Genomic DNA, 14,198 nt, shown 5'->3' on the forward strand with positions numbered 1-14,198 from the left:
CTGCTTCCTCCTTCGCCCCTGCGACAGCCCAGGTTCCTCAGAGCTGCAAAACCAGCACACCAGTTCCTGGCCTTGTTGGGACACACAAAGCCTGTCACACAAGAGGTGGAGGGAAGTTGCAGTGACCAGCACAGTGCTGTGGGCTCTGGGGCAGGAATGATCTCTTGCTGGTTAGGGCTGCTACATGCAGGGGTTTAAGTGTTGTCAAAGTTACTTGCAAGGGCTCAGCAACCTCACAGTCATGAGTGAGTCCACATCCTGTTTTTCCTGTCATGAAGGCAGGATCAAGGTCCTGAGTCACTCCCAGGACCAAGTGGCTGGAGATCCCAAGCCCTCCAAAGCAAAATTAGGTTGACCAGGGCTTTGAGCAACCTGATGTAGCGGAAAATGCCTGGGCCCGTGGCAGAGGGGTTGGACAAGATGACCTTTTAGGTCCCTTCCAACCCAAACTATTCTAGGATTCCATAAAATTCAGTCAAGGGCATTGCTATCTTTTCCTCTGGGATATTTTTCCGTATCTGTTGCCTTGCATTCCCACAAAACAAGCCAGGAATGGGAAAGAGTTTTAGCTGTTCTTTTCCAGCTGCTACGAGTCCCCTCCTTTCCCCTTGCCTTGTCCCCATGTGTATCTGTTGTGGCTGGGAGGGGTTCCTCTAGAAGCTGAAAACCTGCCCGCTGTGCTCTCACTCTCTCTCCATCGTGGCAGACATGGAGCTGAGCTCCTCGGACTCGGTGAACATGGAAGAGGAGGAGGAGGAGGACGAGGAGGAGGACGCAGCAGGGAAGGAGCCCAGGCGGCCGGTCACGAGGCGGTCCATCCTCACCAGCCCCATCGCCAATGGTGCCAATGTGGACTATGATGAACTGGGCAGGAGCTGCCGGAGCAGCCTGCCGGGTCTGAAGAAGACCCCATCCATAGACTCTTCCGACTCCAGCCGGGGCTCCCAGAACGGCCAGGCCTGGGACCCCACCGGGGGCAGCCCACGCAAGAACAGGAAGGTGCACCTGACGCAGTTCGAGCTGGAGGGGCTGCGCTGCCTTGTGGACAAGCTGGAGTCGCTCCCTCTGCACAAGAAGTGTGTTCCCACTGGCATCGAGGATGAGGATGCCCTCATCGCTGACGTCAAGGTAGGCCTGGGGCTGCCACAGGGACTGGCATTCCTGGGGGATGCCAGGTTGCATCTGCTTCATTGTGGTATTGGAAGTGAAAAGGCTTGACCCTGACCTGTCTTGGGGCAGGGGGTGATGTGTCTGCAGGCTCTGTGTCCTCTTCCTCTGCGTGAGGCTGATGTCACACCTGAGGGACAGCCCTTGGATTTTGGGTCAGGGTAGCAGGAGCAGTGAGTGCTCCCAGCCAGCGTGGCTGAGACCCCTCTGGGGACCCTCTGGGCCCTGGCTGGGTCCCTCATGGGTGTCAATGCAAAGTGCCTCTTGGAGATGCAGTTCACTTCCAGTTCTGCCTGTGGACTCCGTGACGGTTGGAGCCCCGTCCTTGCCCAGGTGAATTTGGCCTTGTTTCTTTGGATTGTTTGCCCAGGGTGTGACCTGAAGCAACATGAGTCAATTTTTTAAGTTCGGTGAGGGTTGTTTGGGGTTTTATTTCCCTTTGTTGCCAGACCTGTTGAGCTGACCCCATGAGCTTTGGTGTTTTAGCCCCTTCAGCACTGAAGTGAGACCATCAGCCTCACTTTATTCCCCACAAGTCCATTTTAGTCCCTAAAACCAGTTACCGCTTTCTCCCCTACTTGCTGATGGTGATCTGTTCAGCTGCTTGCCTGTATCAAAGCTGACATCCAGCTCTGAGGTCCCAGGGTGGGCTGTGCTGACTGAAGGAGTGGATGTTGGTGCTGTTAAAGGCTGCACTTCTGGTTTCCTGTGGCTTTTCAAGCCTTCTGTGTGTGCTGTGACCTTAGAGTACGTGACACATGTGGTTCTGAGCCCCTGTGTGATGCTCTGGAGGAGCTCAAGCTGTGAGCACCATGTCTCACCCTTGGACTGAGAAAAGGAGGCTGGTGTTGGGCGTTTTGAAGGCAGGGCAGTCAAGGTTGTTGGTGTTCAGTTGGGTTTTGAGACCTGTTCAAAGAATTTGTTAATATTTTGGAGCAAATGAATCTGTGCCTCTGGTTTTGGTGTGACTCCCCCCCCATCCCTGTCTCTGATTGTGAGCTGCAGGTGAGAATCCCTGTGGTCCCAGACAGTTTCTCTGAGGATTTGCTCCTTAAAGCTGGCTGTCCTTGGAGGTTCAGAAGGATTCTGGCCCTCAGGACTGGCATCCTCAAGGCACAAAGATGCTTAGTCACCACCCTACGGTGGCTGGAGAAAGTGGGACAAGTTTGTCAAACCACTCTTCTAACTTCTGTTTTCCATAGAGGTGATGGAACTGGCTGGTATAGATTGGCTTGTAAAACCTGAAAAAGGCTAAGACATTTCTAGCTAAACCTTTTAACTAGGGCCATCAATTGCAGCTGGTGTTCTTGTCCTTGTGGCAGCAGGTAAGGTCATTTATGGACCTGGGATGTGGCCAAGGACTGTTGGGAAAAACCCCACTTTGGTCTGTGCTACCCAGGGTCAGAATGTGGTGTTTTCTCACCCAGACATCCTTGATCTGCCCCTCAGATCAGATGTCCTGCCACGCTTCCTGCCACCCTCTTCTATCCAGTGTCCCCAGGCAGAGGGTAGCAGGCATGGAGCAGGAAAATGCTGCCTTGTCCCACAGCCTCTTGTGTAGTGATCACGATTTCGGGGTCTCTCTAAGTTGGGTCATGTGGAAAAGTATGTATCCTGTCATGAGTTGAGCCTGGAGCGTCACATGGTGGGACGTGGCACTTTGGATGTGACAAAGATGTGCTTCCAGCTCTGTAGCAGGAGGGATTGTCTGAAAATTCTGATCATGGGGTTGTTGGAGGAATCACTGTCAAAGAGGGAATTTCTGAGAGGTCCTGTTGTCTTTTGACTGTTCCTGTCCATCCTTTCTGACTCCTCTGGGGTGTGGACTTGAGAGGAGAAGGATGGTCATGAGGCAGCACAGCAGGTCTGACAATTCTGAAGCCAGAGCCCTGTGGCCTGGCATGAATGGGTTATATTTGGACTCTTCTTGGAGCTGCTGGAGCACCAAGGATTGTAGAAACAAGGAGAGCCTCCCCATAAGTAGTGATCCTGTCTCCAGGACCTCATCTCAAAGCCTCTGGTCTGGCATTGCCCACGTACCTGGCTGGGCAATGGGACACCAGGAGGACTCGGTAAGGAATGGGGATTGTATCCTTCAGGGATGGATGAGGAAGTTGAGGGTGGCCTGTGAGCTGTGCCAGGAAGGTCTCCCTTTCTGAGAGGTGGGATGGCAGCACTGGTCACACACACAGCACTTGGGCTTGTGGGCCACGAGGACCCAAGGGTGTCATTGGCAGTTCAGGTGGTGACAGTCTGGACCCAGGTCGGGATGTGACTGGCTTCCTGGAAACACAAAGCTGTAGTTACCTGCAGATGCTTTGGATATATCAGGAGTGGGAGCACCCGCTGTTTTGCTTTATTTCAGGAGTTTCCTCCATTTTAATTGCAGTGTGTAGCTGAGGGTGGGGGTGGGGGTCTCGGGGAGCTGGGGCTGACTGAGGACACCTTGATCGCCCGGCATGGATCTGTCCCCCTCTAGTGGTTTGGTCCCCGGTGTGCCTTTGGGAATACGGGTGCTCCCAAACTTGGCTGGCCGGATGTTTCCCGGGGACGATTCATCCATCCAGGTCGGGAGAGTACGGGGTGCAGTCCCTGGAGGGGGCTGCAAGGGGGACGACCCTTTGCCTACATTCCAAAACCCCGCTCACCCCACTGGGGTCTCCCAGATCCAAAACCCGGCTCGGAGCAGACAAAAGAAAAGGCGTCGGGGCGGCTGGGCGTGAGCGGGACGCGGTGAGGGCTCTCCGCCACGCTGTCCCCGGCCCCGGGGAGCCTGGCCCCGGCATCTCGGATTGCGGCGGCGGAGGGAGGGAGCCCGGGGAGGCCGGTGGGCAGCGCCGCCCGGACCCTGCGCCAATCCCCGCCGTCCCGGCCCCTCCCGGCGCTGCAGCAGCGCGGCTCTGCCCTCCGCTCCCTCGCTCGCTTTTTCTTCTGCCATCTTCCCGTTGCAAAGCATTGCTGGGAACCGCATGTGGGTGACGCAGCAGCATTGTCTCCGGCTCAGGAAGCTGCCGCCGCCGCTGCCCAAGGGCTCGGGAGGAGCACGCGGCCGCCGGTGCGGCTGCCGGAGGCGGGGGGGAGCCGGGGGCGCTCGGGGCGGGGGGCGCAGCTGCTCCCCCAGCCATGTCCCCGAACACCGGGGGTCCGGTGGTCTGAGCCAGCCCCCGGCGGTGTCCGGGGAGAGGGTGGGGGGCCCCAGCCCTCGCAGTGCGGGCACCGAAACAAAGAGGGCTCGGCAAACTTCACCCCAGAGTCTCGGCAGCTTCAGAGGCGCAAGGTCAGGCAGCTGGCAATGCTCGTGGGGAGGGGACGCGGGGACGCTCCGGTCCCAGGCAGGGTGGGAGGGGACTGCGGTGGGACCCCTGATTCCCTGGGGGTGCCTCTGGCTGGTGCTCGGGCTCACCTCTCCCTTCCCCTTCCCCGGGGCGCGCTCGCCGCTCCAGCCGCGGTGCTCACACGGTCCCCTCCGCCGCGTCCTCGCGGCTACAGCGCCGAGGGGGCACAGGGGACGAGTGGGCTTTCGCCCACCCCGGCTCCGAGCCAGATGGAGCCGCAGGACCCGAGAGTCCCCCCCAGCCCCTTGGCTCTCCGGCTGGAAACGTGCCTGAGCCGCCGCCACCGCCGCGGAGCCCCGGGCAGGGGGGACGCCGCGGTTCGGTGCCCACGCGGATGTCCGTGTGTGAGCCCCCAGCCCTGACCTTTCTTCGCGGCATGTGCTCCTGGGGAGGCGGAAGGTCTGGAGGCAGCACGCTGCCAGGCAGCCGAGGGAAGGCTGCGGCTTCCTGCCTCCTGAGACACCCGGAAAAACCGGGTGGGGGGGCACGCCGGGCACCCCCTGCCCTGGCCCTGCCTGGCAGCAGGAAGCACCGCCCGCCGGGATGCCGGCAGGAGGCTCCTGCGTACGTAGCCATGGCAACGTCAAGTAAATAAAGCACCTTTGCAATGGGCAGATTTGGTGGGGAGGGGTCTGCGCTGGGGGAGGGCGAGGAGGCCGGAAAGACCAGGGTGAGTGTGGGAGCCCCCGTCCAGCGGGAGCGAGGGGCTGTCGCGCCGTAGGGCAACGTGCCAGTCCGGTCGGTGCCGAGGGATGTCTCCGTCAAAGTCACAGCCAAACCCCAAGGCAGTGCGGGGGAGCAGCTCTCGGCTACCCGGCAGCTTGTGCCAGGCCATGGAGGGGGTGCTGGGGCACCACATCCCGCTGTTGCTGCACCCTCCAGCTGCTCCGTGCTGGGGGAGCAGATGGGGGGGCCGATTCTGGTGAATCCTCCCCCATAAATCCCCCCAGTTGCCGAATCTTGGCTCTCTCCCCCTACCACCGCCCAGCGCGGGGCCTCGGGGCTGAAATGCAGTTGATGAAAGCGCTGGTGCAGATCGACTCGACAGAGCTTGTCTGTCTCATGTGGGGAGGAGGGATGGTTGCTGGCGGGCGTGGGAAGAGGAGGGCTCCTTCCCAGCTGCCTTTGAAGCGTGCTGGCCTTGGCATCTGGTTGGAGCCTGCCTCACTGGCGGCAGCCGTGTTTCCCTCTGCTCACACCTGTGCTTTTTGTCTCTCTGCTGTGTTTTCCCCTACTCCTCTCTCCCCGTTAGCTGCTGTTGGAAGAATACGCAAACAGCGACCCCAAACTGGCACTTACAGGCGTCCCCATCGTCCAGTGGCCCAAGAGAGATAAGGTAAGAGCTGTGAGGAGGGACCTGGGTGGGTGTCACGTGGGGCTGAGTCGCTGCCCGGGACTGGGGTGTGGTGGCACTGCTTCCATACCTGCCTTGGGAGCAGTGCCAAGGTGGGATGTAGGGTGCAACCACCTCCACAGCACCGCGGGCAAACCCGTTTGCTGGCAGAATGGAGTTCTCCCACCATGCCGGTTATCCCAGCTCGACTGATGGGTGGTAACTGGATCAGCTGCTCCATGTTCTCCAGCCCTTTGGTCATGCTCAGAGAACATGGAGCTTGGCTGTTGGAGGAAGGGGTGATCCCGCTCTCCCAGCAGCTCTGGCTTGATAAGGGAGTCCTGGGTGGCCTGAGGAGTGTTGTGTGTTGGGGAAGGTCTCACTGTTGTAGTGATGTGAGGTGTGGGGTTGAAGGCCAGCATCGTCCAGCCCTTCACTGCAAGCTGAACGTGTCCCTTGTGTCCCTGTCCTTGCCAGCACACTCTGCTGTAGTACTGGCTCTTACAACCCCAAGGGAGGCAGCTCCCTGCGGATAGCAGCCAGTTCCTCAGCAGTGGGACCTTTCCATGCATCCCTGCCCTTTCCCTCTCCAGCTATGCTCATAACCCAGGGCCCACAGCTGGGCCACAGCGCGGGCTGAGCTCGCTGAGCAGATGGAGGCACGGAGCAGCCGGACTTCCCCTCTGCAGGCTGCCTTCCTGTGGCCTGCCAGGTTGGATCCCCGAGGTCACTGCTTCCTTCCTGATGGGAGACAGGCTCCCAAGCTGGCTGTGGGAAGAGCAGGACCCCATCACTCTGGGAAGGGTGGGCAACACCCCGTTTGGGAGTCTGGAGACAAACAAGCCTCTCGGATTGCCCTTTGGAGGTGCCTGTCTCTGCTTGCCTGCCCTGCCCAAGGAGATCCAGTGTGGATTGCTGGTCCTTGTGCAGCAGAAGCATCTCAGGCAGTTTTGTTGGGAGAAGAGACCTGGAGACATGTATGTCCTTTGGGTGCAGCACTCAGATGCTTGGCATGTCCCCAACCCCATCCTTTTGCTGGGATTTTTGGGAGCCTGCCCTTCCCCAAGCCCCTCAGCTATGGTGGACACTCCACCAGGGCTGATCCCAGAAGCATGCTGCAGCCAGCAGATTTCCTTTGAGGGCTGATGGGATGCAGGGTGACAAAGGTCAGCTGGAGAGCAGTGCTGTCCCACCTGTACTGTAAACGGGGGTGTGGGTGTTCCCAGTGTGCCTTGAGCTTGGGAAGGAGTGCCCAGAGCTGATCCCTGTCCTGTGTAGAGCTGACAGGTGACATGAGTTACAGACAGGAGTTACAGAGTATTCTGAGTTGGAAGGGACCCATGAGAATCAGTGAGTGACACACAGAGAGGACAGCCCGGGTGGACCTTGCCTCAGAAGGAAAGAGTGGATGTTGTTGGAACACTGTGGTGTCTTTGGGACTCATCACCCCTTTTCAGACCCATTATTGAGACCTGATGGGGGGTAGGAGGAAGGGGAGCTCTTGGTGTGGGGTGATGGAGTGTCCTCAGGGAGAGCTGCTGGGGAAGCACCAATCCAGGCTCCTTTGGCTGTGGAGCGGTGAGGGTGCAGAGCTGTTCTCCAGCGTGTTATCCATTGCAGTGCCGGATCCGATCAGAGCCTTTCAGACCTCAGCACAATGCAGTGCTTCATTCCTCTCACCCTATTCCCTTCTCTCTGTTGCCAGCTGAAGCTCCAGGCCCGGCTGCGGGTGCGCCTGCCCACCATCCCCATCACCAAGCCTCACACCATGAAGCCGACCCCGCGCCCAACACCCGTCAGGCCCACGGTCTCTCCCATCGTGTCGGGCGCCAGGCGGAGGCGGGTGCGGTGCCGAAAATGCAAGGCTTGCATGCAGGGCGAGTGTGGCATGTGCCACTACTGCAGGGACATGAAGAAGTTCGGCGGGCCTGGCCGCATGAAGCAGTCCTGCGTCCTCCGGCAGTGCTTAGCGGTGAGTCTGCATCCTCAGTCTTCCCCTGGGAGACTCCTGCAGTCTGGCCATGGCTCTGTGTGGCCTATCAGGGCCATAAACTAAAACACAAGAGGTTTCACCTCAACATCAGGAAGAACTTTCTCTTGAAGATGGCAGAGCAGTGGAGCAGCTGCCCAGGGAGGGCATGGAGTCTCCCTCTCTGGAGACATTCAAAACTCACCTGGACCTTTCCTGTGTCACATGCTCTAGGTGGGAGTTTTGGACTAAATGCTCCCCAGAAGTCCCTTCCAACCCTAACAATTCTGTGATTCTGTGACAGAGGAGGGCAATTACCCAAGTTTGGTTCCTGGGGAATAGCTGGCCCCTTCCCCATGATTCAGGTAGTAGGGAAGGAAAGGGGGAAGGCTGTCCCACCTTGCCCTGGTTTCACCCCTGCTTTCCTTTGTAGCCCAGGCTGCCTCACTCGGTCACATGTGCACTTTGTGGCGAGGTGGATCAGAATGAGGACTCGCAGGACTTTGAGAAGAAGCTCATGGAGTGCTGTATCTGCAACGAGATCGTTCACCCTGGCTGTCTGCAGGTGAGCAGGGCAGGTGCTGGGCATGGGGGGGGCTTGGTTCTGGGGCAGGGCTACTGCTGACCCCCTCCTTTTCTTTGCAGATGGATGGGGAGGGGCTGCTCAACGATGAGCTCCCCAACTGCTGGGAGTGCCCCAAATGCTACCAGGGTGACGACACAGAGAAGGGCCAGGTAAGGAGCAGAATGTCTGTCCTCCATCACACTGCATCCTGCCAGGGATGTGTTCAGCCAGGGTGGGCTGGAGGGACCAGTTGGGCAGTGACTAGTGAGAGTGAGGATTGTGGGAGTGCAGCACTTGGGGGCCCGCCCACATCTTGCTGCAATCCTATCCTGGCATCCCACAGGGGCGAGTCCCCCAGTACTGTGATGAGCACCCCTTGTTCCCACTGATGCTGAGCTGGGATCCTGAGAGATTCCACTGCAAGACCCACTGGGCTGTTAGGCATTTAGTGGAAGCCACTTCCAACCTCAGGGGACACCCCTTATGTCAAGGGGGAAGGAGAACATTGGTTCCTGGTGTGGGTGGACTCTGATCCTGGTGCTACTTAAATGAACTGTTAGGAAGAAATTCTTTACTCAGAGGGTGGTGAATCACTAGAACATGTTGCCTAGAGAAGCTGTGGCTGCCCCATCCCTGGAAGTGTTCAAGGCCACGGACAGGGCTTGGAGCAACCTGGTCTGGTGGAAGGTGTCCCTGCCCGTGGAAGGTGTCCCTGCCCATGGAAGGGGTTTGGAACAAGATGATCTTTAAGGCCCCTTCCAACCCAAACCATTCTATGATTCTACTGGGCACTGCTGGTGCAAGCTCTGCCCAGCACTGTGTTGTTTCCCTGGGGAAGAACAAAGGGGGGAAGACATTCCCCAGGCCCACCACAGCCCCATCCCTGCTAACCCGCTTCCCCACAGAAGCGGAAGGTGGAGGAGAGCGACGATGACACGGCACAAGCCAAGGTGCTGCGGCCCCTGCGGAGCTGTGAGGAGCCCCTGACCCCACCGCCCAACTCTCCCACCCCGATGCTGCAGCTGATCCACGACCCGGCGTCCCCGCGGGGCGTGGTGACGCGCTCATCCCCCGGTGCCGGCCCCAGCGACCACCACAGCGCCAGCCGGGACGAACGCTTCAAGCGGCGGCAGCTGCTGCGGCTCCAGGCCACGGAGCGAACCATGGTGCGGGAGAAGGAGAACAACCCCAGCGGCAAGAAGGAGCTGTCGGAGGTGGAGAAGGCCAAGCTGCACGGCTCCTACCTCACCGTGACGCTCCAGCGCCCCACCAAAGACGTCCACGGCACTTCGATCGTCCCCAAGCTCCAAGCCATCACGGCCTCCTCCGCCAACCTGCAGCACTCGCCCCGCGTGGTTGTGCGCCACGTGCCCGCCAGGATGCCCCTGCGGAGTGGGGGCGAGGAGGAGGTGGCTGCTGAGGAGGAGGATGAGGAAGAGGAGGAGGAGGATGAGAATGCAGAGGAGGGGGGGGCGGCCCGGCTGAACGGCCGCGGGGGCCGGGCGCAGGAGGACGAGGAGAGCTGCATGCAGAGAGAGGTCTGGATGTCCGTCTTCCGCTACCTCACCCGCAGGGAGCTCTGCGAGTGCATGCGGGTGTGCAAGACCTGGTACAAATGGTGAGTGTGGGGACCCGGGGTGGGCTGGGGGGACATGCTTGGTGGCCTTCCCTTTGCTCCCTGGAGCCAGGCAGCATTGCCCTTGGACCTGTGTGCACTGCTCCTTACTGTCCCCTCTGGGAGATCTGAGCATCTGTGTCCCCCACCATGTCCTTATGAGGTGCCAGTGTCCTTTCTTCACCCACTACCCTGATGGTCCTTGCCCTTCCTGGCCTCCTGTGCTGCCAGCAGGCAGGGAAAGTGTGGAAGGCAGGCTGAGGCGGGATGGGTTTGCTGAGGCAGGATGGATTTGCTGGCTGGAAGTGCCTCAGGGGGCAGCAGGCCCAAAGACAATGCTGGCACTGGGACAGCTGTGCATGGTGAAGGGCTTGGGAACAGATGAGAATGGAAGCTGGGAGGTTTCTAACCGCCGAGCAGCAGGGATGGAGCGATGGGAAAGGACCAGCCTGCTTTGATCAGCAGCTGGTGGGAAGGGTGTGGTGTGATGGCTGGAGGACAGTGTCCCCTTGTCTGCACCTTCAGGGGCTCAGCTGAGCTGCCATCGGCTCCAGGGTCTCCACAGATTCCTGTGGGAGAGGAGGAGTTTGTGCCACCTCTGGGCTCTGCCACAGCTCTCAGCGAAGCAGCAAGTGATGCTGGAGCTGTGGGATGGGACCAGGAGGAGTGTTGTGTCTGCTGGGAGCGAGGATCCTTAGAATCTCTGCCCTGACAGGAGGAGCACCTGGAGGGGACAAGCAGACCAGCAGCTGTGACTCTGAGTCTTGTTTTGTGGTAGCAAAACCCTGCTGAATCTGCTCTGGGTGTCCCTGGGTGGCCAGATACCCTCAGCAACCTCCCATGTTTGGGGAAACCTATGGAAACCAGGAGGAGAGCCTTGTTCTGTGGCTGAGGCCATGCCAGGGCTGGGCTTCTCCCTGAAGCCAGGCAACCCACTGGTTGTCTCTTATCCCATGGGGCTCAACTTTCAGCCTTGTCCTTGTCCCCAGGTGCTGTGACAAGAGATTGTGGACAAAGATAGACTTGAGCAGGTGCAAGTCCATCACCCCCCAGGCGCTGAGCGGCATCATCAAAAGGCAGCCGGTCAGCCTCGACCTCAGCTGGACCAACATCTCCAAAAAACAGCTTACGTGGCTTGTCAACAGGCTGCCAGGTGAGCATGGGCTGGGGAGGGGTCCCTATCTGCCACCAGCCTGCTCCAAGGCTTCCTGAGGGCTGGAGCACAGTGAGACACACTCTGCACCCTGGTACCTGCCAGCTTGGGAACTCCTGGGGTTCCTGGATCTCATCCCCAGCAAACGTCCCACCCCAAGCAGGGAGGGGACCTGCTTCCTCATGTGCCTGGAAAAAGAGGGTTGAGATCTGGGATACCTCAGAGCTGACCAAACCCGTCTGACTCGTTACCTCTCTCCCTCCTGCCAGGCCTGAAAGACCTCATCTTAGCGGGCTGTTCCTGGTCTGCGGTCTGTGCTCTCAGTACCTCCAGCTGCCCCCTTCTCAGGACCCTCGATCTTCGGTGGGCAGTAGGAATCAAGGACCCTCAGATCCGGGACTTACTCACGCCTCCAACAGACAAACCCAGTAAGCTGCTGCCCCAGGGCAGGGCTGGAGAGGTGGTCACTCAGGAGGGTCCCTGGGAGTTGTGGGGAGATGGAAGGGGGTGACGTTCCGATCTCAGAGCAGGGAGGTGATGCTGGATCCGGAGTGCCGCAGTGTGCCAGGGCAGTTTGTCCATGCTCAGCTCCTCCTCTTCCTTCGCAGGTCAGGACAATCGCAGCAAACTCCGCAACATGATTGACTTCCGGCTCGCCGGCCTGGACATCACCGACGCCACGCTGCGCTTGATCATCCGCCATATGCCCCTGCTCTCCCGCCTCGACCTCAGCCACTGCAACCACCTCACGGACCAGTCGGCCAACCTCCTCACCGCCGTGGGCTCCTCCACACGCAACTCCCTCACCGAGCTCAACATGGCAGGTAGGTGCGCTGCTCCGGCCATCCTGCAGCACCTTCCTCCTCCCAGCACGACACGGGATGTCTTCCCAGAGCTGTTCCCCTCACTCTAGCTCTCCTTTCCCTGCAGGCTGCAATAAGCTGACGGACCAGGCCTTGCTGTACCTGCGCCGCATCTCCAACGTCACCCTAATCGACCTGCGAGGTTGCAAACAGATCACCCGCAAAGCCTGTGAGCACTTCATCTCGGACCTGTCCATCAACAGCCTCTACTGCCTGTCCGATGAGAAGCTGATCCAAAAAATCAGCTAGAGACCCTCCCCGGGGCAGACTGAGGAGAAGGAAAAGAGCCCATCCCACCCCTCTCGGAGAGCCGCTCCTCCACCTCCCCACCTTGCCCTCCGTGTCCTGCCTCCCACCTGACTCGGCAGGCAGGGCCGCTGCTCCACTGTCCTTCCTCCTCCTCCTTCCCCGGGACTTCTGCCGAGGAAGATGTCCCGCCAGGCTGGCCAGTACCAGAGGAGGAACGGGCACATGGCAGGGAGCCTCAGCCCGGAGGCTGGCTGCTCCCGGGGCGGAGCTTGTAACAGAGGTCTCTGTGCAGAGAAATGGGGCACCCTCTTCCCCCAGCTTTTCCCCTTCCTTCCCATCGTCTCCTTGCCTTGAAACACTTGTCACTTCCGCGGTAGCACAAAGCTTGAGGGTCTCTCCAAGGAAGCGGGAGCAGAGCCGAAACACCCCGTACCCCTCTGTGCCACCACCAGCTCGGCGCTTGCCCTGCGCTCTCACGCCCTTTCTCTTCCCCTCATCTGGCTGCAGGGACTGTGATACATCCCCCTCCTTCTCCCGCCGCTTCCACACATATGGGCGGCTCTTTGGGTGCCGAGGGCAGGAGCCCCGTGGCTGGGGTGTCACCAGGAGCAGGGGCTTTGAGAGCCCAGGGGGGCGAGGCTGGGGGATAACTCGCTTCCACTCTGGGACAGCATCAGCCTTCCCGTCTGTCCGAGGGGATGGAGCAGGGGAGAACCCACAGGTACATCAGAGCTCAGGGAGGACTCGGGAAGCATCAGCCAGGGGTGAGTGAGCACATGGGGGGGACAGGAGCTGCCTCCTCTTCCTCCCCAGCTCCCGGCACCGTGAAGCACTCTGGGGCCGGAGGGGCGAGGGCTGTTCCATGGCCCGGGACCGAACTGGCACGGCCACCCCCCTGCATCGTCCTCTCCTTCCCCCACCCCCCTTTTCGCTGCCGATTTTCCTTTGCAATGAATGGTCGGTCCAAAGAACCTCTCTCTAGGGCAGCAGAGAGCTTTTTGCACTTTAAAAAAAAACAACAAAAAAAAACGACAAAAAAAACAAAACAAAAAAAAAGACAACAAAAAAAAAAAAAAAAAAGAAAAAAAAAAGAAAGGAAAAAAGGTTGGAATCTTCTTTTTCTGGGTCACTATTTTATTTCCCTCCCTGTCCTGCCTGTGCCCGGATGCTCCCCAACTCTCTCCCCCCCATGTCAGCACCCCGCTTTCTCCCTGGCAGCGTACAGATAGCACAATCCAGGGTGTCCCCTCTGTGCCACCCATCCCCAGCCCCACGGGGGGTCCCCCCGAGGGCAGCCCACCCCCCTGCTGCTTCAGAAGCAATAAGGGAGGAGAGGTGGCCACCCACCCCCTTCCTGGGCGTGGGGACTGTCCCCGGCTGCCACAGGGGGATCCGAGGGGACAATCCCGGAGTGCCTGGACAAGGGGTGGTGTGGCCTCACTGCTGGAGGGCTCGGAGCAGGAAAACACCCCTGGGTGAGAGGAATACCCTTCGGCCTCAGCCTCTCTTGGCGGTGGCGACCAGGGAAGACCAGGGAAGACGTCGGAAGAATTAAAAGCTTTTCTTTTTCCTTTGGATTCATTTTGAGTTTTGCAACAAGAAAGAAAACTTAAAAGAGCTGGGGTTGAGTGTGGCTGGAAGGGCCAGGGGCTCCCCCCCTCTGGGGGTCCCTCCTCCACGGGGACAGCGCCCCCTTCCCGCTGTGCCCCGTAGAGACGCCTGCGGGCGACCCTCCTCACCACCCCGGTGTGGTGCAAATCCACAAGGAAGAAAAAAAGAGAATTATATATAATAAAAAAAATCACTTAGTGATTTAAAACCAACCCAGCCTGCTCCCTAAAGACAACTCCTGCAAGCAAAGTTACTTGTTTAAGGGTTTGGTTGTGGTTTTTGTTTTGTTTTGACCCCCCCCCCTCCATCCCTCCCTCCCTCCCTCCCTCCCTTCCCCT

At 59.3% G+C, this 14,198-nt stretch overlaps 1 protein-coding gene across 2 annotated transcripts in view; it reads left to right on the forward strand.

Annotated features, from left to right (window-relative positions):
• The window catches only part of KDM2A (lysine demethylase 2A), a 34,975-nt gene extending 21,675 nt beyond the window's left edge, over nt 1-13,300 (forward strand). Inside the window, exons 13-22 of one of the 2 annotated variants that reach the window (XM_017828590.1) lie at nt 707-1,128; nt 5,755-5,838; nt 7,541-7,807; nt 8,238-8,369; nt 8,450-8,539; nt 9,275-9,987; nt 10,974-11,137; nt 11,407-11,565; nt 11,746-11,961; nt 12,068-13,300. In XM_017828590.1, coding sequence (XP_017684079.1) covers nt 707-1,128; nt 5,755-5,838; nt 7,541-7,807; nt 8,238-8,369; nt 8,450-8,539; nt 9,275-9,987; nt 10,974-11,137; nt 11,407-11,565; nt 11,746-11,961; nt 12,068-12,249 — 2,429 coding nt within the window. In that variant the 3' untranslated portion in view covers nt 12,250-13,300. Of the gene's footprint in view, nt 1-706; nt 1,129-4,337; nt 4,445-5,754; nt 5,839-7,540; nt 7,808-8,237; nt 8,370-8,449; nt 8,540-9,274; nt 9,988-10,973; nt 11,138-11,406; nt 11,566-11,745; nt 11,962-12,067 lie in introns of those variants that run through there. The other variant, XM_017828591.1, reaches the window with a different exon arrangement.
• The last annotated feature ends 898 nt before the right edge of the window (nt 13,301-14,198 follow it).

This window comes from Lepidothrix coronata, unplaced genomic scaffold (genome assembly GCF_001604755.1).
Source record: "Lepidothrix coronata isolate B3197 unplaced genomic scaffold, Lepidothrix_coronata-1.0 Scaffold150, whole genome shotgun sequence".
NCBI classification, from domain to species: Eukaryota; Metazoa; Chordata; class Aves; order Passeriformes; family Pipridae; genus Lepidothrix; species Lepidothrix coronata.